The sequence below is a fragment of the Drosophila mauritiana genome, chromosome 2R, assembly GCF_004382145.1.
Source record: "Drosophila mauritiana strain mau12 chromosome 2R, ASM438214v1, whole genome shotgun sequence".
Classification (NCBI taxonomy): Eukaryota; Metazoa; Arthropoda; class Insecta; order Diptera; family Drosophilidae; genus Drosophila; species Drosophila mauritiana.
Window position 1 is genome coordinate 20644455 of NC_046668.1, and position 23211 is coordinate 20667665.

General features: G+C 45.0%; 5 protein-coding genes across 10 annotated transcripts in view; 3 read left to right on the forward strand and 2 right to left on the reverse strand.

Annotated features, from left to right (window-relative positions):
* Positions 1–56: 56 nt before the first annotated feature.
* On the reverse strand, positions 57–3421 carry LOC117138378 (probable hydroxyacid-oxoacid transhydrogenase, mitochondrial). The gene is made up of 5 exons (XM_033300447.1): positions 3332–3421; positions 3184–3268; positions 2581–2955; positions 1097–1238; positions 57–1036 (listed from the first exon to the last, which is right to left on the reverse strand). Exons 1-5 carry the CDS (start codon positions 3379–3381, stop codon positions 294–296), a joined length of 1395 nt encoding a protein of 464 aa, XP_033156338.1. The 5' UTR covers positions 3382–3421; the 3' UTR covers positions 57–293.
* On the forward strand, positions 196–4127 carry LOC117138380. The gene is made up of 2 exons (XM_033300449.1): positions 196–275; positions 3509–4127. Exon 2 carries the CDS (start codon positions 3531–3533, stop codon positions 3744–3746), a length of 216 nt encoding a protein of 71 aa, XP_033156340.1. The 5' UTR covers positions 196–275; positions 3509–3530; the 3' UTR covers positions 3747–4127.
* A 287-nt stretch (positions 4128–4414) lies between these two features.
* LOC117136027 lies at positions 4415–4820 on the forward strand. Its single transcript, XM_033296645.1, has one exon. It carries the CDS (start codon positions 4473–4475, stop codon positions 4623–4625), a length of 153 nt encoding a protein of 50 aa, XP_033152536.1. The 5' UTR covers positions 4415–4472; the 3' UTR covers positions 4626–4820.
* Positions 4817–23211, reverse strand: part of LOC117135967 (kazrin) — a 38477-nt gene continuing 20082 nt past the window's right edge. For 2 of the 6 annotated variants that reach the window (XM_033296569.1, XM_033296570.1), the window contains 13 exons: positions 19084–19145; positions 18475–18792; positions 17155–17743; positions 14956–15165; positions 13143–14045; positions 13025–13085; positions 12367–12566; positions 11771–12265; positions 11469–11630; positions 11224–11368; positions 8125–8236; positions 6251–6274; positions 4817–6190 (listed from right to left, as the gene is read on the reverse strand). In XM_033296569.1, coding sequence (XP_033152460.1) covers positions 5735–6190; positions 6251–6274; positions 8125–8236; positions 11224–11368; positions 11469–11630; positions 11771–12265; positions 12367–12566; positions 13025–13085; positions 13143–14045; positions 14956–15165; positions 17155–17743; positions 18475–18588 — 3471 coding nt within the window. In that variant the 5' untranslated portion in view covers positions 18589–18792; positions 19084–19145 and the 3' untranslated portion in view covers positions 4817–5734. Of the gene's footprint in view, positions 6191–6250; positions 6275–8124; positions 8237–8371; positions 10340–11223; positions 11369–11468; positions 11631–11770; positions 12266–12366; positions 12567–13024; positions 13086–13142; positions 14046–14955; positions 15166–17154; positions 17744–18474; positions 18793–19083; positions 19146–23211 lie in introns of those variants that run through there. The other 4 variants (XM_033296572.1, XM_033296573.1, XM_033296571.1 and 1 more) reach the window with 4 other exon arrangements.
* LOC117136005 lies at positions 20744–21318 on the forward strand. The gene has a single exon (XM_033296621.1). The coding sequence runs from the start codon at positions 20804–20806 to the stop codon at positions 21260–21262; it is 459 nt and encodes a 152-aa protein (XP_033152512.1). The 5' UTR covers positions 20744–20803; the 3' UTR covers positions 21263–21318.

Sequence of the window (23211 nt, forward strand, 5' to 3'; positions counted from 1 at the left end):
ATATACATAAGATCCATTGCGCCAAAGAACATACCATAAAGTAAACAAAAATCATGTAGGGCATCAAATTTCCAGTGATTCTGTATATTTTTTTTAATGGTATTTTTCGTATATATGTATATATGTATATATGTCCACCCAAAAGTAAGTGGTCCACTCTAAGCTATTTATGCGCTTTAAAAAAATTGGAATTTTGAAAGCTCAAGTACGGTCAGATATTAAACGAAGATCCGTTAGTTTAACATTTTTTCTTCAAGAGAACAAGTTGAGCGTGGGTAAGTTTTGGCTTCAAATTAATAGACCTCCATGGAGTTCTCGAAGAGTTGCGACAGGTTTTCATGCGTCTGGGCCCTGGGTGCTAGCTTAGTGATCCTTTCCTGGGGCAGGGTTCCCTCCACCAAGGCGGGTATATCGCGGCTAGAGAATCCCAGCTCTCGGAGGCCATTTTCTATGCCCGCGCGTTGCATAAAACCGCGTACAGTGTCCGCCAAAAGACGACCGGCGTCTGTTTTTTGGACACCTCGCACTTCTGCGCCCAGCAACTGGGCAGCCTCCAAATGCCGATCCGGACAAGCTGGAGCAGTGAACTCAAAGACCGCCGGAGCACTGATCACCACGGATAGGCCGTGTGGAATAAGAGAGTGATCCGCGGAGTAGCCCTTTGGCTTGTAGTCCCTCACATTTCCAGAAATAGGGTAGGAAAGGCCATGACACAGGTGCACTCCGGCATTACCAAATCCCACGCCAGCCATCGTGGAAGCCAGGTGCATCTGGGATCGGGCTTCCAGGTTATCAGGCTGGTAAATGGCGTTCACAAAGTTTTTCCTTATCGTCTCCAAGGCGAATCGTGCCCACACATCCGACACTGGGTTCCTGCCCTGGTAGGTGGGTCTCAAGCTGGGATCACTGGGCGCCGGACCGCGTTCCCTGTAATCCACCGCCGTGAAACTCTCCAGGGCATGACAGAACACATCAAAGCCAGCGAAAGCCATTACACGTTCCGGCTGGGATAGGGTATGCAGAGGATCAATCACAGCTGGGATAAGATAGTGCGATATTAGGTGCATAAATTACTTAAAGGAGTTAAGTTTTTTACCCAAAGTAGGTTTGAGGAACTTGCTGGAAATCCCAGTTTTGGCATGCAACTTCCTGTAATCAAATATAGCTACTCCAGTGGTTTCGGAACCAGTTCCCGAAGTGGTGGGCATCGCAATCAGGGGCTTCAGTTTTACGGATATCTAAATGGAATTAAAGTGGTATTAAAGGTACTAATTTTACCAGGTGTACAAGTAGGGAATGTCGGTTCGAACATATAGATGTCTCGCAAACGTAAATATTTACCGATTGTCATAAAACTTTGACCTTGTGAAGTGTCAACCTTGACTGTCGAACCACCATAGTTTGGCGCAAATTGAGCGTCATAATTGTTTTCTCTCAGTGCAGTCAACATGTCGAGTTTCGTGCCGAATAAAGAGCAAACGCGGACAGTATTAATTTTCTGTTTTCATTTGAAGAAAACAGCTGCGGAATCGCACCGAATGCTTGTTGAAGCCTTTGGCGAACAAGTACCAACTGTGAAAAAGTGTGAACGGTGGTTTCAACGCTTCAAAAGTGGTGATTTTGACGTCGACGACAAAGAGCACGGAAAACCGCCAAAAAGGTACGAAGACGCCGAACTGCAAGCATTATTGGATGAAGACGATGCTCAAACGCAAAAACAACTCGCAGAGCAGTTGGAAGTAAGTCAACAAGCAGTTTCCAATCGCTTGCGAGAGATGGGAAAGATTCAGAAGGTCGGTAGATGGGTGCCACATGAGTTGAACGAGAGGCAGATGGAGAGGCGCAAAAACACATGCGAAATTTTGCTTTCACGATACAAAAGGAAGTCGTTTTTGCATCGTATCGTTACTGGCGATGAAAAATGGATCTTTTTTGTTAATCCTAAACGTAAAAAGTCATACGTTGATCCTGGACAACCGGCCACATCGACTGCTCGACCGAATCGCTTTGGCAAGAAGACGATGCTCTGTGTTTGGTGGGATCAGAGCGGTGTCATTTACTATGAGCTCTTGAAACCCGGCGAAACGGTGAATACGGCACGCTACCAACAACAATTGATCAATTTGAACCGTGCGCTTCAGAGAAAACGACCGGAATATCAAAAAAGACAACACAGGGTCATTTTTCTCCATGACAACGCTCCATCACATACGGCAAGAGCGGTTCGCGACACGTTGGAAACACTCAATTGGGAAGTGCTTCCGCATGCGGCTTACTCACCAGACCTGGCCCCATCCGATTACCACCTATTCGCTTCGATGGGACACGCACTCGCTGAGCAGCGCTTCGATTCTTACGAAAGTGTGAAAAAATGGCTCGATGAATGGTTCGCCGCAAAAGACGATGAGTTCTACTGGCGTGGAATCCACAAATTGCCCGAGAGATGGGAAAAATGTGTAGCTAGCGACGGCAAATACTTTGAATAAATGATTTTTTCTTTTTCCACAAAATTTAACGTGTTTTTGATTAAAAAAAAAACGACATTTCATACTTGTACACCTGATAAAACGTAGACCTCACCTCCTTGCCTCTGCCAATTGGGCAGTTCACATAATCCAAAAACTCTGCTTTCGGATCACTACTAAAGAGATTAGCTGCCTTGGCTGTATCCATGGCAGATCCTCCTCCGATGGCCAGAAATGCATCGAATTCCTTGCCGCGCGCAAACTCCACGGCATGCCACATGCTCCCATCCGTGGGCTCCACCCGGGTTTCATCATAGATTTCGTAGTTGATGCCATTACGAGCCAGAGAATCCAAGGCCACTTTCACGGAGGGCAACTGCGCCACATTTTTATCCGTGACCAAACAAACCTTCCGAGCTCCCAAGTTGCGAAGATCGGCTCCCACCTCGGCACTTACTCCAGGTCCGAATCGAACAGTCGAGGCTGACATCTGTTTTTCAATACATTTGATCAAATTTGAATTAGAATTTGTTATATACCAAAAATATTTACCATAAGAAAAATTTAAAGTTAATGGTATTCACCAAATCTTATAGACTTCTATTGGGATGATTAAGTATATTAAGATAGTATTATCTGGTCCAGGGTATGACCACCTGTCTGAAGATCAGAATCTACTATCTGGATGTGCTCCAAAGTCCAAGGTTTTGCTACTTACCTCGAAGGCGTATTCCATGCGACCCGTTTGGGAGGCGGTTGGAGCTGCTGAGCCATAGTTATGCGAGTGGGCGGGGCACTTGCAGCTATCAGAACATACTTTATTTAAATCTCTTGAAATCAGTTGTAAAATGTCAATTTTAACTTACGAGTTGGCCACGATCGTGTTGATCAAACTTAAGACATTCTTCCGCGACATTCTGTATATAAATGAAATCAGCTGGTCTGGTCTTTCGTTTGATAAGAACCCGCCGAATCGATAGCTGGCGCCAAAAGACAGCACTTCCCAATCGATAGCTAACAATTTGAAATTCTCTTTCTTGCAGCTTTGAACTACAAGACCCGAAAATGTGCGACTACCAGATGGAGTACTCCTTTATTTTTGAAGACAGCTCCTGCGAGGGCGATGCCTCGATGGCGTCCTACGACAATGGATTCGAGTCCATGTGGCATCAAGTGCGCGAGGAGTTGCAAAGGGAGCGGGAGATGAATGAGCTCTGCCAGGTTTTCCAGCAAAACTTGAGCATGAGTCCGCCGGTCATCGCGGATAGATGGAGATTCTGACTGGACCTCCCAAGAGCCAGCTTATTGTGATATTTGTAAATTATAGTTTTAGCAGTTCGTTCGCCACATAAGTGGGACATCGTGAATGCACTTTTGATAAGTGCTCGATTATTTTATATTGTAACTACCAACCTTGCGAGGTCATCGTATACATAGTTTCTTGAAGTCAATTTGTCCGTGTATTCAAATGTTTGCTTTCGTGAAAACTCGCTTTGTTTTGTCACTCTACCAAGTAATCAATTTGTACCAATCGCATATGGTTGTCCTAGATCTAAAAATGGCAAAAATTTGCCTTCTATTGCACATAATGTATACAAGAAGAACGAGGGAAACTCGAAATTTGTCAAATACTTACCCCAAAAATATATAGAAATATATTTTCGATTCGCAATCGTTCGAATACCCATTCGTTTTTAATTATGGGTCCCACAGTAAGATGTGACTGCGATTCAATTGTAATGGGAACAATTGTTCGGTGGAGCTAATTACCTAAATGTATGTCCGCCCATTTTTCGCGCTGGATTTACAACTCAATTTGCGGCGATATCTGGCCGATCTGCGAACATAAACTACTGGCAATGGTAAACGATGCTGACGGCAGTTTCCCTCATTAGCATGCAGATCGTCGCCGATCTTCTGGGCGCCAGGCCATAAAACGTTCGATTCCAGGCGGATCGTTCAGCAGTTTGTGTTTAACTGGTGATAACTCGACACCGCGATCGCGAGATGAAGTGGCTTAGTTTGTTCCTGGTCTTTGGCATTCTCGGACTGATCGGCAGTCTGGGCACTTTTGCCCTGGCGGAACCCAATCCGGAGCCCAAGGGTCGTCCGCACACAACGCGACGTCCTCGGAACGATAACGACAACGATCGACGCTAGCAATCCGAGCGGCTGGAGGAGATGGAAAAACCCACGAAATCTCCCCGCACATGCACCGAACCACAAAGGACACAGGAGGCACAGCGACTCTCGGTGAAGGTGAAATGTTTTGGAGTCGAGAGAATGCAATATGTTGAGGTGCTGCTCATCTAGCGAGCGGCATCTTCCCGTACACAATAAAGACTCTTCCGTTTACAACAGAGTTTTGATCATGGGTTTATTCGATAGTTTTCTTCGTCATAGGTCTACAGTTAAATTGGTCAGCTTAATGATACCCTGACGCTCTCGGGGATTCTTCGATACTGATTGATTGGCGGATAAAGCAGGCTGACTGACTTTCTTTGGTTGTGCGAGGGTTTTTCGGGGAGTGCGTTTGTGTTTACCATATATTTGATTCTGTTTCGGATTTTACCATTACCATGCGATATTGAACGTTGCTTAGGGCTTATCATAATTTACAAAGTGCCGCATGTTGCGGCTTATCAAATTTAATTCAATAGTTTCCGTTTCCATTTGCTTAGCTACGATAGTTTCGGTTACAAAATAATTTCAATTTATCTAAATTGCAATCGCATCTCCAGTGCCTACATCGGCTTATAATTCAGTGAGTATATTAGCTTAACGCAATCTGCCTCTCACTTTTAAATCGGTTTAGAGCTATCTTTACAGTTACAATTACAATTAGAATTACATATATGCGATTGATTAGACTAATGCAGTTGGTTTGAGTTGGGGTGGAGTGTTTGATTCGATTTGATTCGATTCGATCCTCACTTCTCTTGCCTGCGATTGGGGCTTAGTCTACACAATATATTATGTTGTTATTTACGTTTAGCATATAGTTCGAAGTTCTATCTGATTTGATCAAATGATTACTCGCTTATCTTGTATTACTTGGCGCATATGTATCTGTATCTGCTGAATGCTTGTATCTTGTAGGTGGGTCTGACACTGACTTGAATATAATTGAGTTTGCTTGTAGATTCTAAGCTCAAATGCAACTGGAAGGGTAAATGGGTTATGGGGGGTGGAAGGAGTTTTCATGCGGGAGTACAGCTGAGTATCTTTGGTAGTGGTAGTTGTAATCCTATCTAGCTAGCTTTTCACTCTTATTCAGGGGACTCCGATGAGGCCGATATGCCACCCAGACTGCAGGCTCCCACACTGCCCGCACTCGTCGAGGCCCCAATATCGCTGATGCTCTTCACGCGCCGTCGACTCTGCTCATAGAGCATTTGTGGGTCGGTGGACACCGCATCCAGTACCCCTCCAACTGGCGGGGCGCTCACCCGATGACCAGGCGGCGGACCATGACTATAGATGCCCCCAGCCGAGGGAATCGGCGGTGGGGCCGTCGTCGGCGGCGGCAGGAAGTGATGGTAGTGCTGCTGCTGCTGGAGATTGGTGTGCGGATTCGGATACTGGTGGCCTATGGTTGCGTATATTCCTCCGCCACCCTCGCTGCTGCTGTACGAAGGCGTTGGGGAGGTGGAGTTCCCAAAGGAGCTGCGGTCCCCGGTGCGATGTGGTTTGCTGTTAAACCGAAAGGCTTTAGAGAGGGAGCTCTGGAAACGGAAATACAAATATTGAAATGTGCTCCTTGAGTGAATGAAGTGCCAACTCACCTGAGATCCTTTCCATGCCGAAATCTGTTTAGTAAAATAAATGAAAAGAACAAAATATTAATAGTTTTAATTTGTGCAAGAGTACTTGTTTCAAATCCTAAACTTTTGCCGACAACGGGAACACTTTGGAACTGTCATGAAACTTTTCCTGTTGTTAGGTGACTTAGGAACCAGAGAACTGCAAGGGTGGCACTTTTTTACCACTCGACTCACACCCTACAATTTTGTGTGCGGGTGCTACCCGCCACGCACATCGCGGGTACTTACAAACACACAGTATAAATCTGAACATGCAGACAAGACACCCCGTTGTGCGCGCACCCGAATCAATACGGTGCTCTGCGTCGCGGGTGCCGATCACACACTGCCTAAAAAGGGATGAGTGAGAAAAACACTTATGGGTTTACCGTTAAACACATGGGTGTTTCCAAAAATACTCGGGTGTTTCCAAAAATACTCGAGTGGTCTCGTAGGTAGTCGAGTCACAGACAAGATGCGTAACTCCATACGTTTTACACTCCATACGTTTACACACTATACTTTCGGCGTGGCTCTAGACTTTGTCGAATACTTTGTAAAATATGCCCTTCATCTTATTATTATATATTATTATAATTATATATATTATATTATATTTTATTATATTATATATTATTAATATATATATATATATACGTAATTTAATTATTATATATATATATTATTATATCTTATATATATTTTATTAAATATTATTATATATTATTAACGTTATTATTATTTAAATATAAATTATAGTAAAAATAATAGTAATAGTAATAATGCTAATAGCCGAATCTATGTACATAATGTCACAAAATTCATTTCAAAAAAGACTTTATGTAAGAATATTTATCATTAGAGTATTCAGCTAGCGACGTTTGAAAAATTAATAAGCCCGTTCGAAACGGGTGGCACCCATTGAGTCCATCAAAGAGCAAAGACATGAGCACAAAAATTTTCTTGGGTATTCCCTTTTACCCTTCATTTCTTATACCCGTCACGCTTCCTCCCATACAAATTTTAGGCGTACAAAAAATGACCAGAGAACTGCAGCCCGCATACAAAAAATGACGTGCGGCCGATCGTTGACTGTGCGTCCACTCACCCAAATGGTTATTGCGCAGCAGGCCTCGGGTGGTTTTTTTACTCGTAACAATAACACCACGTTGGTAAAACACTCGAGTATTTTGTGTTGCCGCAAGTAGGGTGTCAAAAAACACGGGGTGCCTAGAGTACCGAGTGTTTATCGGGTGGACGTAGAGTGCGAGTGGCGGGCTGCAGTTCTCTGTTAGGAACTATAAATATTTTCCAAGTCAGTAATTATACATAATGCATGCTAAGGTTGTCTGATATATGAAATATTTGTATTATTATAGACATATTTATTATTTAATTGTGATGAGTAGAGCTTAAATATTTAACATATCCATTTAACATATTTTTGTCTGAAAATGTCAATACAAAGCCATCTTTGGATAGCCATTGAATTTTCTATTACATATTGTAACATCCTTGAATGTCCTTTATCTCAACTCAGAATTTATCACATACTTGTAGACACCTTGGAGTGTAAATTATAGTCAATACAGGCTGCGAAGGCAACCCATCATAAATTGAATTTTCAATTTGGATGAAAGCCTGTGAAAACATGCTCCCAGTGATATGAGAACACTTGCTGAAGCCACCTCTTAGGGATTTAAATAATTTATGACACAGACACCGAGCGACAACAAAAGCTTCACGTCAATTCAGGCTAGGGATACAGCAATAGTTGTTTGTCGACTGGCAGACGATTATTGTATTCAAGACATAATTGGCTATAACTAGCTATGTTATTAGTTTGAAGTACTTACCCTGAGGTTGCCGCTCGAGCGGCGATCTGTTGTGGCATAGTGCTGCAGTCCGCCGGGTCCCGTTAGAGGCACTACGCCGCAACCGGAACGGATGCCCTGACCCAGAGTCGCTCTACACAACAAACATGGCAATTTCGATTTGCGAATTTTTGCATAGGTCGTATGCGTGTGTGTGTGTGTGGGTGGGTGTTGTGGGTTCACGGGCGCATATATCATGTTGTGGATGGGTTTGGATGTGCATGTGTTTTCGATTTTCATGGGCAGGCAGGCAGGCAGCACATTGAAGACAGGACACAGACGGCAGATAACGGGAGTGTGGAGTTTTAAAGATTTCAAATTGGAGTACATGGAGTGCGGGCGGTCAGGCAGAGCGGCGGAGATAGCGATACAGAGACAGAGAGAGAGAAAGCAGGCAAGGCAGGCACACATACACACACAGAAAGTGGTTTCATATTCGTGTTGTTGAGTTGTTGTTGATTGTGTTGTTGAGTTGTTGTCGGTTTGGTTGTTGTTGTGTTGGTAATCGTGTTAGACAATCAAGCAGAGTTAGCAACAACAACAAGCCGTCGATTCGATTACCAAATTACGAAATTGAAGGGAAACATACGGAGGTGAAAGCAAAAGAGAGTGGATCGAGTATAGGAAATATGGAAAAAGAAACGGGACAAAGACGAAAGAATTTGATTAATCAATGTTAGAGAGTTACTTTTATTTTGATTTGTATTCGCCATGGCACAATTAACTACACGTAGCGTAAAACAACAATGAAATCAAAGATCTATGGTGAGTGAAAAACCCCCGAAAGAATAGGAACTAGAAAGTAAAAGTAACTTGAAAAAAGAATAGCATTGCTAACAGACACGAAACCAGCAGCCATAAAAATTGTCGTTTTTGTTTAAGCCTTACAATTCCAATCACACATATGTATGTAGTATCGTTAAGGTATTTGTATGCAGTGGTACTTATTAAGTTGACAACGATTAGACTAGTTCAAGCTACTTAAAAACATTGATAACACATACATAGAACTGGTTTTCGGTTGTCTGCGTATGTTTTCGAGTATGTGTGTGTGTGTTTGAGAAATAGAGAGAGATAGTCTACTTAGTAAGCAAGTTTTACTTACAATTGACACTGTAGTTGCAAAATTGCAAAACCAAACAAACGACTTCTTAAAGAAATTAACTTAGAGGAGCTACAGCCCTGCGGTCAAATCTCCAGCTCCAGAATTCTCGATTCCGCATTTTTGTTGCCCAGAAATATGCAAGCAAATATTTGATACAGCCATACGCAATAAGCAAGCCATGTCAACAAAATTTCATTTTTAGGAGCATACTCTTTGGAACCTTGGCCATGGCAGACTCGATACCGCAGGGCGAAACTCAATCAAAACGCTTCACAGTATGCAACACCAAACATGAACTATATCATCTAACCACGGAAATGTAGATGTGTATGTGTTCGTTCATGGACCTGTGTGCGAGTGTGTGGTTATGTAATTGGTCTTTAGGGTTCCATTGTGCGTTCAGTGGCTGTCTAACCGAGCTCAGAAAACAGCTTCAGTATCACAGGGAACTTGTGTGTTTCGGCCTAGTGACGAAAGACGCTCATGTGGAAGGGTGTGTGTTCGGGCATTTGCAATGCTCTATCTTAGGCGTAACAATTGATTATATCTGAAATACATACATATTTCAATTCCCTCCTCGATTACATTCACGTAAAGCCTAGATTTCTACTACATTAAATGCTCGATTCGACTTGTAAATCAACCTAAGTAAATGCAACGTTAAGCGCTCCTCGCGGAGAGTATCGTTATAATTTCGATATCGGATATGCAAAGCTTGGACACTGGTTTTGTTTTTGACGTGTGCGTTCCTAGTTCGATGCCTAAAGCACTTTATAATATTGTGGTATGATTACATGTACGGCTACTACTCGGATGTGTGACTATCCTGGGGTGGATCTATCAACTATTCGTAATGACGAAATGACTAGCGCTGTGCTCCAGTTATTGTTCTCTCCCTATAGTTATTATCGTATCATCTTTATCAGCTTGGCTAAACAACAAATCAGTATGAATCCCGTTTGACTTTTGATTATTATTCATTTTCGTTTTCGAGTTCTTTGGTTCGTGCGGATTGTTTAGTGGCCCTGCAATTTGGCCAATTGTCTGGAGGCTTCCATTTGAAATTCTTCCATTTGACAGTAAATAAGGTATCTGCATTTCGAATATAGAAGATACAAATAAACATGGTTCGAGATATTTTGTAGGAAAGAAAAGAGAGAGAAACATGGCCACGAGGGCCGCCATTAGTGCGATTCGCTTTTGGGCGGTTTTATTTTGCTTAACAGATCGTCTAAGACACGTTCACATGATCAACAACGAAACAAAGTACAGAATTACTATCTAAATATACAGGCTGGAGGACCTTTACATACTTATGCACGAGTAGACAGAGTTAGATACAGATATGACATCGCATGATATGACATCTAATGAGTCGAGAAGTTGGCATTTCTGCAGTCATTATTTCATTGGTGATGTGGAAGAAGATAGATGGATGGTATGCACATAAGAAGCAGCTTATAAACGAATGATCAAAGCACTAAATATATTAAATAGCCAGAGATGATGTGAATATGACTGAATAATGTGGGGTGTATGTTTCGTGTGGCGATGATGAAGCAGATGATGAAATGAGATCTGAAGAGCTCCCAGTGACGAAGTACGAAATACTTCCTGCTAGCAAACTTGAACCAAAAACAAAACGCTGTAAACGATATGGTCTTAACGAAGGTGCAGAAATAAACATAAACTCAAACTCAAACGCACAACGAAGACCGTTAACAGGAAGTTATATAAACTCGGGGTGGTAATGGTAATACAAAACGGCAATAACTCAATCAAAACAAAGACAACTCTAATCAAAACGCTGTGTTACGCTACATATTTACGTTTCCACAATTCACATGTCAAACCCGAGGGGCTACACAAAGGACACTCACACACAGGGCGCACACAAACACACACGCACGCACACACACACACACTGAGATATCTAGATGGGCTCCGTGGGGCTGGTAAGCCCTCAAAAAACTTACCGTGCGGGCAAAATGAGGGCATCGAATTCCGTGTTGAGATGTCGCCGTATTATGTTCTTCGAGGGGGGAATGCCCAAGGCGGTGGCCATGGTGTCACCAGAGAAGGATGGTTCCAGCACCACAAGGCCGCCATGAACGCCGCTATCTGCAGGTGGGTGGAAACGGGATTAGAGTGGGTCAGAGGAGCCCTTCTAATTGCTGCACTGAATGGCATAATCAAAGGGCAATCGATATGCCACACGCACCCTTCAGATTGTCCGCGTACTCGCCCAGGTCGATGGATCGCACCCAGCGGATGAAGCGCTGGTTCGTCCACACAATGGGGTCCGTGTCCACCGTCTCGGATTGCACCCGCCGCATGGCCAGAGTTTGTCGGTCGTACTTGACGATGCGCAACACGTGGATTCCTGCGAAAAGAAGCCAAAGGGATTGGCATTTAATAAGGTTTAGCGGGAAACATACCCGATTATTAAAAAAGCTTAAGCTCTGGTTGTTATGATTACTATTTTAAGGTTCCAAATAAATTAGAAAAACCCAAGCATCTTACCGTGCACAATGCTGGCCTGGTGGAACTTCCGCGTGACGCCCAGGAACTTCTCGAGCTCCTTCTTGGAGAGCGTGTCCAGCATGCGAGCATCGACCAGGGACTGCACAAAGGGTTCCGCATACTGGGGCAGTCCGATGTCCGGCAGCCACTCGGTGGCCACCCAGGTGTGACCCAGCTGCGTGATCAGCGGATAGCGCACCATCTCCGGACGCCGTTGCTCCTCGATGGCCAGCCGCAATTTCTTGCGGTGCATCGGATGGGCCAGGCCCAGGCCCGCCTCCAGCTCCACGTCGTTCAGCTCCAGCAGCACCTTGCCGCTCTTCACGTTCTCCGCGCACCTGGCGCTGTACTGGGGCATTCCCAGGGCCACCTCCAGCCAGGCGAGCACCTGGGTGGCCCGCCAGCGGTCGATGGGCAGCTGGGAGGCCTCCCGCAGCAGACGCAGCTTCTCTGCGTAGCCCTCCTCTGTCAACGGATTCCACGAGTAGTCGGCATCTGAATGGAATTTATTAAACACATATTGTATAAGCTTTTGTAACTTATATTTGATCTAAAAAACCTGATTATTATTAAACATTTAAAACGTGTGCACTCACATTCAGTCACTCCATCAGCGGAAAGAGCCTTGTTTTTATTCCTGGAGCGAGCAAACACTCGTGATATACTTCCCCAGGTTCCGCCGCGTCCATTGCGAGCACCGAGCGGACCACTTTTGCTGGCGTTGGCGAACTTCCGGCTGATAGCTCCATTACCTGGTCCCTCGGGGTCCACCGGGGAGCCCAACTGTTCCACGGATCTAGTGGAATTGTGAAAAATCGTGTAATATAATATACAATGCAAATGAATCCCACCATTTTTTTTATGTTTTTAGCTAGCAATTGTGCTAAATAGAAATTTATCAATGTTGAAATTTAGAAATCCCTAAATGCAAATGAGTGCTTGAGCAAAAATTATAATAGGCGTGTAATGTAATTTTAGTGGCCATTTATCAATTTGTTTAGTTTCTTCATTTGCTGTCGACATGTAATTAATTAAAGCCGTGAACGCGCAGATTAAAGTGAACACATCATGTTAAATATTTGTAAACAAGTTGATGCCAATGCAAATAACATATTTCATTAAACACTGTGCAATGACAATGTTTCCGTATGAATAAATTCATAATTTATTATATTTGTTAGGCTTTAAAAGTTCTTTAACTTAAAGTTGCCTTACAATATGTGAACCATAATTAGGTTTAGTATTATATCATACCTTGAGTAGGCCGCCGAATTCAGGGGAGACAATGTGGGGCTTCGTTCCTTGGGTGTGCCAACTGAAAGAAAAACATGGCTAGCGAGGATTTCGAGGGGCAACATGTGGGTATACTTACATTGGTACATGTTCTGGCTGGACACGAGGGAGATGCTGTCCGGATCGACCGTGATGCAGGGTCCATTGTCGCAGGTTCCGTCGCTGAAGTTCAGTTCGCCGCCGGTGCTCTCCCGATCGCTGCTGTTCCTTAGCCCCGAGTCATTGGAGCAGGAATTGCGATCGCCCGCCGTGGCGCCGGATCCTCCGCTTAAGCTGCCGCTGAAGGCGGACAACGAGTTGCCACGCCCACTGTCCTCAGTGGTGCCGCGCATGCCAGCCAAGCCACCGCCCATTCCCGATGCAGCGGCCATCTGACTGAGCATTCCCGAAGCAGCCGACGGAGGAGTGAGTGGGGCAAAGGAGTGCAGACTCTCCTGATCCGACAGACATCCCGTCAACTGGCGGCGTGCCTCCTGCAGTTGCTCCTGCAGCCTCTGCAGCTGCAGATCCCTGGCTGACAGCTGTTGGGCCAAGGCCAGCGAACGCTCCGCCTCATCGCGTGCCTGCTTGAGCAGCTGGAAGCGCTCCCGATCCCGATCCCCGGAGATCTTGGCGTTCGTTGTCTCCGTTTCTCGCACCCGCTCCTGATAGTTGCGTATGAAGTCGCGCAGTTCCTGCTCCTTCTCCTGCAGCGAGGCACACAGTTGTTTCACCTGGCCCAGCAGATCGGACTTGTCTGTTCGCAGCTTTTTCCGCTCCAGCCGCATGGTCAGCAGCTGATTCTTCACCGACCTGAGCTCCGACTCCAGGCGTTCGATGCGCTCCTTGGCAGCTGATCCTTCGCCGGATGCGACTGCATCCATTTCGGGAGCGGTATCCACACCACCCACTGCTCCATCTGTGGACAGCTCGAGGAGGCGTCTCAGTCGAAGCAGTTCGGCATTGAGACGATCGTTCTCCTCGCGCAGCTTCATGGTGGCTTCTGTAAAATTAGGATTCTATTTAGATGGCTGAAGGAGCAGACACTTTTCCATAGGTTTTGATCTACAGCTACCAAGCTGCGTACAAGCGGTGATCGTAGCAGGAATGCAAGCCAGGATTACAAGCTTATATATCCTTTAAGCACTCATAAAATTGCAACAATTACAGTCAGAATGTATATACTAGGTGGAGATACCAAAGCTGAATGCGGAAAGTGCTCTTGCCGAGCTATTGGTGGGATTCCATAACCACTCATGTTTATTACAAGTGCTTCTTAAAAAGCTACTATATGTTAAAATGATTTTCAATTGATTGTTTGTTGAACTTTTAATTGTTAAGTACACCTTTTTTATTGTACAGATACACAACCCTTGGGTAGCATTTGTAGGCAAACTACTGACTTGCATGCCTGCCAATCGATATTCTACTCATAATTAGCAATAATGTCATCCTCTAGCCGCCCACTACCACTTCCAATTCCCGAGAAATTTTTACACACGTTTCCCCCGCCCAGATTCTTTAGCACAGAAAAAATAATATTAACTGGAACTGAAGAAACTGAGGGAAACTCTGGTCAACCAGCTGGTTCCAGAGTGCTGGCATTTATGATAATATGCAAAACGAGAACTGAGAACTGAAAACGCATTCAAAGTTTTGCAGGCGAACTAAAATCCAGTGCAATTATAACTTAACCAGGCCAGGGCAATGAATCGGCAGGCACTAAGCGGATGAATGGGGATCAAGTGCAACTACTTTACGGGTGGAACAAGTGGGGTTGCTGGGTGTGCTGGGCTTTTTGGGGTTGCTGGGGATGCGGTTTAATTGTGATTGCTGCTGCTTCAATTAAAAATACAGAGCGGAAATTGAGATGAAAGCGAAAGGGGGCGGGGCAAATAGATTGATCGACTTACCTGGGCGGGGAGCGGAATGCAGGTGGTGGAACCTTGACTCGTCGTTGCGATTTCCATCGCAGGATTCGAGGAGGAGCAAGGCCGCCGACGCGGCGGACGTGGGAGAGTGCGGGGCTCCCAGGGCCAGCGATGGATTCGGGCTGAGATTTACATTCAGATTTGGGGGCAGGTCCTGATCCGGCTCCGATAGGTTGGCATTTCGCTTGTCGACTGGATACGGGGCATTGTTCAGATACAGATACACAGATATAGATGGTTTTTGGGGGACTTGGGGCTTCGGGTTTTTGGGTGTTTGGGTGTTTGGGGGCAGGCAAACATATTCGGGTTGACCCAATAAGTAGTTCCAAATAAAACAAATAAACAGCAATGGCAAACAACGACCACGACAACAACAACAAGTATAAGAACAATGCCAACAAATGGGGATAATGGTAATGGGGCTGGTGGGTATGCATGAGTGGCTCGATGTTGGTACGGACTGACGGATATATGTATACAGGTATTATTATCCGGCCAGTTGGAAAGGGGGTGTTGGGAAAACGGGGTCGTGCAGGGCTCGAAATTAGATTTTCTCTCATCGAAAACGGACAAATAGGATTGAAAAGTAAATAAACAACAATTATTGCAGTCGAACATGGAAATGAATTAATATTGATTGTCGGCACATTAATCTAAATGCAAACGAGTCAGCAAGTGATGGCGATAACAATGGGTTCAGAGGAACGCATTTGCGAGATGCACATTGTGATTACCCAGTTATTCCCCCAGCCTCGATTCGAAAGCCCCGGTCACAAATTCATCCATGTGAATGACTGATGATGAACCCAAATTGATTGCACACACACCGCCAGGATAATCGTTATTCACATACAAATTCCCCTGTGGATAGGCATTATGCCATCTTTTTCAGCTTTTTTGCTTATTGATTGTCAACACGGATTTATTTTACGGCCAAGGATTTAAATGAAAATTTAATTAGTACTTAATGCGCGGCATGAAATCATTATAAAAGGCAACAAAAATGCATATAGGAATTGAGGTCGGATGCTCTCAACTGTTTACCAAATAAAAACTACCAAATTGAAGAGTTAACTTTCATTCAAGTCCAAAAACTAAAGTGGCTGAATCACCCGCTCCCCGTTAAATTTTCAGCGTTTAAGTTTCGAAAGCCCAACTCGACCGCAACCACTTTGGGATCCACCGACTTTTTCACCTTCTCCGGAATGACCCCGCCTATCTGCTTCGTTGACTTTTCAACTGCAGCACTAAAAGCGATGGGTCGGAGCTCCTGGACGGACAGAGGGACAGATGGGCAGATGATGGGCAAATGGGGGAGATGGTGCTTGTATCTCCAACGAACGGACGAAGGCCATTACCATCCATTTGTCAGATTTTTGAAGTGTGCATCACTTTGCCATTCTGATATAATCTGATGCGTTGGCCAAGCCAAAAGACCATGAGCAAAAAAGGCACTCTGCCCGTTCCACATCCCTGGAAACACCTAAGCCACCACTGCATCCTCGTCCTGCGGACCTAGTTGTTTTGTCCTGCTGTGGCTTGTGGCTCTTACCCTCGGTTGCCACTGGTAGCTTGCAATCTGCCTGGCCACAGGACAACATTTAATTTGTTGCCCCTTTTGGGCCGCCAAATACTTTAGCAATTGCATTAAAACAAAACAAATGGGATTCAATATTTTACGCAGCCGGCAGATGGAATTAAATCAGCGTGCAGGTTGAAAGGATTCAATCAGGAACGCTGATTTAATTCCTTTCTGGCCGGCTCCCATTTGGCATTCCCACAGTGGCCAGCATTTGTTCATTCATGCCGCAAAGATCCTTGCCTTATGCCACAGGACTCCACCCAACCGCCCTTGCCCCAGGAAACTCCTTTCTTTGCCCGCAGCAATCTGCTGATTGCTCCCTCCGCTCACACCCCGCGCTGCACGTTTACACATTACAAATGCATTTGCATACACTGAGCGAAAAGCCAACAGTAATTAAGAAGTTAAGTTTACTTTACTAGCTGTTAAAATAAAATTGTATAAATTCAAATCAAGAGAAAAATGCTCCTTGGCTGATCGTTTAGGATCATTACCAGCAATAACTGTCCCCAAAAAAATTAACTTTTTTAAGATACTGTTTTTTTCCGGTGTACACACACCCTTGCAACAGAATTCCCCGCTATCCCCCGCACACTTACCGGCATTGAGTGCACTGCCGCTGGAGGGGGCGTTGTGGGCGGGGCCGGCTGCCTGTGCCAAGTGACCAGCGGCAATTAAATTCGAGTTATTCGCATGGATCATGGCTGTGCCGGAGTTGGAAGTGCTGCTGCTGCTGCCGTTGCTGTTGCTGTTGCTGTTGCAGTGGCTGCTGCCGATGCCATTCGGCAATTGCTGCTGCTGCTGAGGCACTCCTCCTGCGGCTTCTGCTGGCTTGCCAGGATACGCAGGACTCCGGTGCTGGTGGTGCTGTAACTGCTGCTGGAGCGGCTGATTATCAGCGGTCATGGGTGGGGTGAGGGTCTGGTTGCTGCCATTCGAACTGGACGGCGATGAGCTGCTCTCGTTGCTGGGCGTGAGGTCTCGTTTGGAGGCCAAGACCAAAGGTGATGGCTTGGCTGGCGCACCTCCGCCACCAGATCCTGTTGCTCCTGCTGCTCCCGAGGATGTCGAAGCCGTCACCGAGCTGTCAAGCGATAAGAGCGGTCTTATGGGCTTGTTGTTGTTCACGGAAGCGGCTTTCTCCTTCAGTCCCGTCGTCACCGAAGTATCCAGGGATTTGGCTATCTTCTGCAAGGGTTTTAAAGCGTTTCAACACATGCTTAAACACTCAAAGTATTCAGATTCTAATTAAGAGAAACGTTTGCTAAGAGAAAATAGAAAATCGTGTGCTTATGCCAAGCCCACTTTGCAAAATCCTTTCAAACTTTATTTAATCCTTTGAGATAATAATTTAATCTTATTTTATCGAAGAATAGTTGTTTTTTATTTCATAAGAGTAATAAAATATCAATTATTTATCAGCAAAGCTTTTGCTTAAGCTTAAGCTTGAGATAAGCATATTTTAGTAGCCAAATCTGAATAAATTTAGGAAATTCGATTTTGCAAAATCGGCAAGAAGAGATGCTTAAAACATATAGCCTAGCAATAGCAAGAATCAGATAGCAAGGGAAGATAGCAAAAGAGATGTCTACACATACAATATAGAGCCCGAAGTTGTCAACAAGTCAATGAGGGATGCAGAATGGGTAATTATTCGAGATTTCAGTTTGTTTTTGATCAAGAGCACTGGAACGAGATGAAGTGGTGCGCCAAAAAAGTGGGGATTGGGTGGGTAAAAGTGGACCCCGTGGCATGCAGGCTGTTCCCAAGCAATGAATGAGGCCCAATTAGGTTAAACATCAAGTGAATTTCTTGTTTGGTGGTGCGGGTGGTTGGGTTTTAAATCTGTTATCTGGGATGGCTAGCAGGGGGTTCAAGGAGAGCGAGGGGGCGGGGTGGTGCATTCGGATTGTACTTACGGATTCGCCCAACTTGTGCAGCGAGGCGTTTATGCGGTCCGGATTGCGCGGCGGCGGCTCTGGTGGCTCGGAGGCTGCCATCGTGGGTCCGGCAGCTAGACCGTTGATTTGCATGCTAACCACCACCAACGCAAGCACCTATCGCACACACACTCACACTCACTGAGGCACCACTCTGGCTCTATCTGGCACACACACCAACCCACCGGCAAAAGGGGCGTGCGAGTGGGCGGGAAGGACGTTGTGGGGCTTTCTCTGGGCGCCTCAACTGCCACCACTCTGAACGAATCGACACTCAAACATTCTGACTAATCCCTCCTACACAGAGAAAAAGTTAAACAAAGTTAGTTTTAACTTGCTATTCAAACTTTAACCTCTGAGCTAGTCACTCTGAATTTGAAAGCACATTAAATGGTGCCTAAATGGTACTTGGTTTGTTAATCACCATTTAAAATTTACACACTTTTTTACACACTATCATACTCAATACATTTCTAAGCGAGTTTTTTTTTGAAGAAAAGACTTCTGCTGTATAAACCAATAAGTTCTCTAGGCTAATGTTGGTCATATTCTCTGGTTTAAGCCCTAAAAACGCGGTACAATACGTACTCTAAGCTGGCTGTCGCTGTAACTTCTTCGCCGTTCAATCTGCCATTCAATTACGAGTTGTCCTGCAAGTAAACAGAAATGGAAATTTGTATTAGTCAACGCCTTGTGGATGTGCAGCGATTTCCGCTGGCAGCCCAACTAATTTGGGTCTGCCCACAAAATGGCCATAAAAACTGAGAATCCCCGGTCGGGCTTAGCTGTTTGCATGTAGGCCAACACCAGCCATAAACCTCCATTTGGACTGCTTTTTTCCACCGCCATTGCATGCCAACGCTCAGTTCGCAGTTTGCTATTCGCAGTTTGCAGTTTGCAGTTTGCAGTTCACAGTTCTCCTGCTCCAGTTGTCACTGCCGGCAGCTGTTCCTAAGGAAAAAGTTAAATTACAGGACTCAAGCTCGCAACTCGGAGTGGATTCTCAGTGGGGCGGAGTGACAGCTGTTAACTGGGCATGAAGCATGTGACACCGGGCGCAAAACAACCCCACGAGGTACTCGTAACTTCAACTGGTTGGAAAGCAAAGGTGACATGACATGCACTTTTCAGTTTGACCAACAAATAACGCAGTGCAGCAAGGGGCATAGTGTCGAAATCATACCGAAATAAAAGCAAAAGTTCACTGAGCAGACATGAAAGGTACTGGAAGGGAACTAGAGACCTGAAATTACTTATTGACACGTCGAAAAGTGTGATGTAACTAGAAGTTAAAGGACATTCAAACTCATACGGTTGCATACTATTGAGCCCTTATGAAGTGGGTTTAAGCACTAGTGTTAAAGTATAGTTGCCATATGATCTTTCGGCTTCCCGCTGACACCAAAAAAGAAACAAGCCCCATTTCACGCAAATACTTTAAGTTTAATCCGCTTTAAGACCACTACAACGAAGGATGACCAGCAAAATATGTTGCGGTCATGTTTTGGCTTTATGTTTTTTCTTGCTATCTCCCTGAAAACCATGATCGGAATGGATGCTTGGGGTCGAGCGATAGAACCCCTCAGCTCACATGTGAATGTTTACGAATATACATATGTATCTACATGTATGCTTGTATGCCGGGCTTAGGCCAACAGAAGCGACCGACCCCACAGTTAAAGCCGATTCCAGAGCACCTTGACGACGAAACCACAAACATTTATATTAAAGCAGCAAAGCCAGGTGGTAAAACAGGGGGCGGAGACTGGCGGCTGGGGGCGTGGCAGCCACACTAATGTGGTGTGGGCCACACTAGTAGCGCAAACTTTAATCATAATAATAACAAGCAACTTTTGCGTTACATCCGTGCCACGAACACAGATGAAGTTGGCCAAAGTTGCCCTGTTGTTGGCGGACTGAATGGGTATTTATGTTGCACACTGACAGCACAGGCCGCAGATAGATGAGGTCCTCCTGGCTGGGGAGAACCCAAAGGGGTCTATGGAATATACTGCTAACATGCATTTTAAACTGTCTGTGTTCAAATTTCACTGCTTTTACGTATGAAAAACTATTGCTGCCCGTTTTTATGGGTTTGTTGCTGGATTATGCCGACAGAGAGGTAATTAAAATGTACGTTTATTTCTTCTTGTGTACTTATTAAAGTTATTATTTAAGGCTTTTCAGATTATATCATGTATTATTTTAAAATATCTAAACATTGCATTACATTTCAATAAATCTCACAGTTAGCCCTTGAATTTGTGTACATTACTTTTGGTACTCGTTCCTATATTTTTCCCAAATTATGAGGAACCCATCGGCCTTTTACGTGCACTTGGAGGATCCTGTGCAGAGTGATCCCCCCAGTGGACTGCACCGCAAGTACCGCCCATTTCCGACACGTCCCCAGGAGGAGCGTCTGGAGGAGGCGGAGGAGCGACGCAATCGGCTGGGTGAGCAAAAGGTGGAGCAACTGTCCGTCCGTCTGGCGCGAGTAGCGCTGATCACGGATCGCCACCATCGCCAGACCACCCAGAGTTGGCTGGACTCCCAAGATCGCATTACTCGCGACATGGACGAACATGTGCGCAAGCGGACCGCAGAGATCTCGAAACGTTTGAGAAACCTCAGCGATCACAATCACATGGTTCAGGTGCGCAAGGACGAGGCCAAGCAGGAGAAGCTCCTCCGAAAACTGACCCATCTCTACGAGGCGCAGAACGCCAGCACTATTTCGCGATTTTGGGGCAAAATTCACAAGTAGGCTATAAATCACAGTAAATAAAATTGGCAGTCGATTCAGAAGCAATAATTAAGCGTGCGGCTTTTAAATATATTGCACGGATAAGTTGGTTATTATCTATTGGGTAATCTTTTCTGCTTCAGACATTTTCCTTTGTGTATGGAAGACACCATTTTCCGCTTAGAAAGTTTGCCTGTCGCAGCGCTTGTCGAACTTCCACTTTTCGACCAAGTCTGCCATCGACATAGTTGCAGAAAATCGCTTGTCAACTTTCCAACATGCCCATGCTGCGTTTTTATAGTTAACTTTTAGGGCTTTAAGTTTGTCCAGGTTGTCCGGCAATTTGCATTGGAATGAAAGCAGAAAGTTGAGTACGTAAAATTAGTTACAATTTGTGTCGAAGCAGAACAAATTAGCCGCCGCCCGGGGGACTCGTCAAGTAGAAAGTGGGTGGCGATTTGAAAGGATTTCGTAGAGTTTTCTGCCTTCTCGCTCCTTCTTCGTCCTGAAAGCCAAATCCCGATTATGTGCACTCAACTGCAAGTCAACAGGAGCGTGTGTACATACATATATTTGTTTGGCTACACACACATCTCAAATCACGAGTCAAAGGAGCGTGTTGCTGGTGGCCAACTAAGTGCTTTCCCTTTGTCCAGAAGCATCTTGCGCCCAGTAAGCAGCTCCCAGCTCCCAGTTCCCAGCTTCCAGCATCAAACTTGAAGTTCAGGCTGAGCACTTGACCTGTTTTCGCCCAACTTATTTGATTTGTGGCCTGCTGGTGACGCTCCTTATGCAGTTGCCTTCGCATTCAATTAAGCTCTTGGGCTTTCAATGTGTGTCTCTGTGTGTTTTGGGGGCAGGCGATTGCCCTGAGAAGCATGCTTCATAAATTGGTTTTTATTGGGGTCCCATGTGTGTGCGTCTGTGGCTTTCGTTCTTAAAATGGGAGGTAAAATATTTGAAATTTATTGCCGTTGCCTTTGATTCAATACACACATTTATTAATTTATCATTCCATGAGCCGGAGCTCAGGCTCTAAATAAATCAGAGGCTTGAGATGGAAAAGATTTAAATGAATTGGCCGAACAAATGGCCAATAAGTTTTGGCATATCGATTGAAACTCGGCCTACAAAATGCATGCAAATTAATGCAGTATTTGTGCTGAGCAAAACCATTCGAAGCGACTTGATTGCACAAACCACAGACCAACGAGCACGCCCCAAAGTGCCATAATGTCGATGGCCGCCCTAGGGCGCCACAACTCGGTGACAATTGACATTGGCAGTGACAGTGACTGTGACAGTGGCGACCGGGAGAAATTCAATGAAAATTAATAAGTTAAATTAACAGATTCACGCCGCGGGCAGCCATCGAAATCCAATCCGCCGCACACGCCAAGTGGGAATTTAATGGCTCAGTGCCCTCAATGCCAAATGAGTGAGTGACTGGTCATCCTGTCCGTCCTGACATCCATCATTAAGGTCCTGCCCATCTCAACTCGACTGGCTCAGCTGGCTGAGCTGGCTCAGCTGGCTGAGCCTGGATGCCGACTGCTAGCCAGCATTCAATTCGATTACCTGCAAGCGAACACTTTATTTCCGAAAGGCTAACTTCATTGACCGTACATATCCTGCTGTGTGACTCATAACGTGATGACTAACCCAGCCATCCACTTGAGGGGAATGTCAGAGAGCGAAATTGCATTGACCTCCTTTAAAAACCCCTTCAAGTATTTATTTAAAAACGCAATTTTAGTATAATATTACTTATCATAAAGAGGTGTCTAAACGTATGCAGTTAAATTAGAATGCTGAGTAATTCCATCCACATATACTTCTGAACTTTAGACACCAAAGTTTGAATTTTTTCCAATATTTTTCCGCTTTTGGGTTAGAAAGTTTTCAGTGCGCTGACCGTTTTACACTTGCTTTTAGCCCTAATTTCCTGTATGACTCGATGGTTTCGCCCC

What these genes read in the sequence shown, in the direction of transcription:
- LOC117138378 (XM_033300447.1), bottom strand. Translation starts at nt 3,381, where the DNA reads ATGTCGCGGAAGAATGTCTTAAGTTTGATCAACACGATCGTGGCCAAC. An exon ending in AACACGATCGTGGCCAACTC is followed by an intron (nt 3,269 to 3,331) that starts GTAAGTTAAAAT and finishes ATGTTCTGATAG; the next exon opens with CTGCAAGTGCCCCGCCCACT. An exon ending in GCATGGAATACGCCTTCGAG is followed by an intron (nt 2,956 to 3,183) that starts GTAAGTAGCAAA and finishes ATTGAAAAACAG; the next exon opens with ATGTCAGCCTCGACTGTTCG.
- LOC117136027 (XM_033296645.1), top strand. Translation starts at nt 4,473, where the DNA reads ATGAAGTGGCTTAGTTTGTTCCTGGTCTTTGGCATTCTCGGACTGATC.
- LOC117136005 (XM_033296621.1), top strand. Translation starts at nt 20,804, where the DNA reads ATGAGGAACCCATCGGCCTTTTACGTGCACTTGGAGGATCCTGTGCAG.
- LOC117138380 (XM_033300449.1), top strand. Translation starts at nt 3,531, where the DNA reads ATGTGCGACTACCAGATGGAGTACTCCTTTATTTTTGAAGACAGCTCC.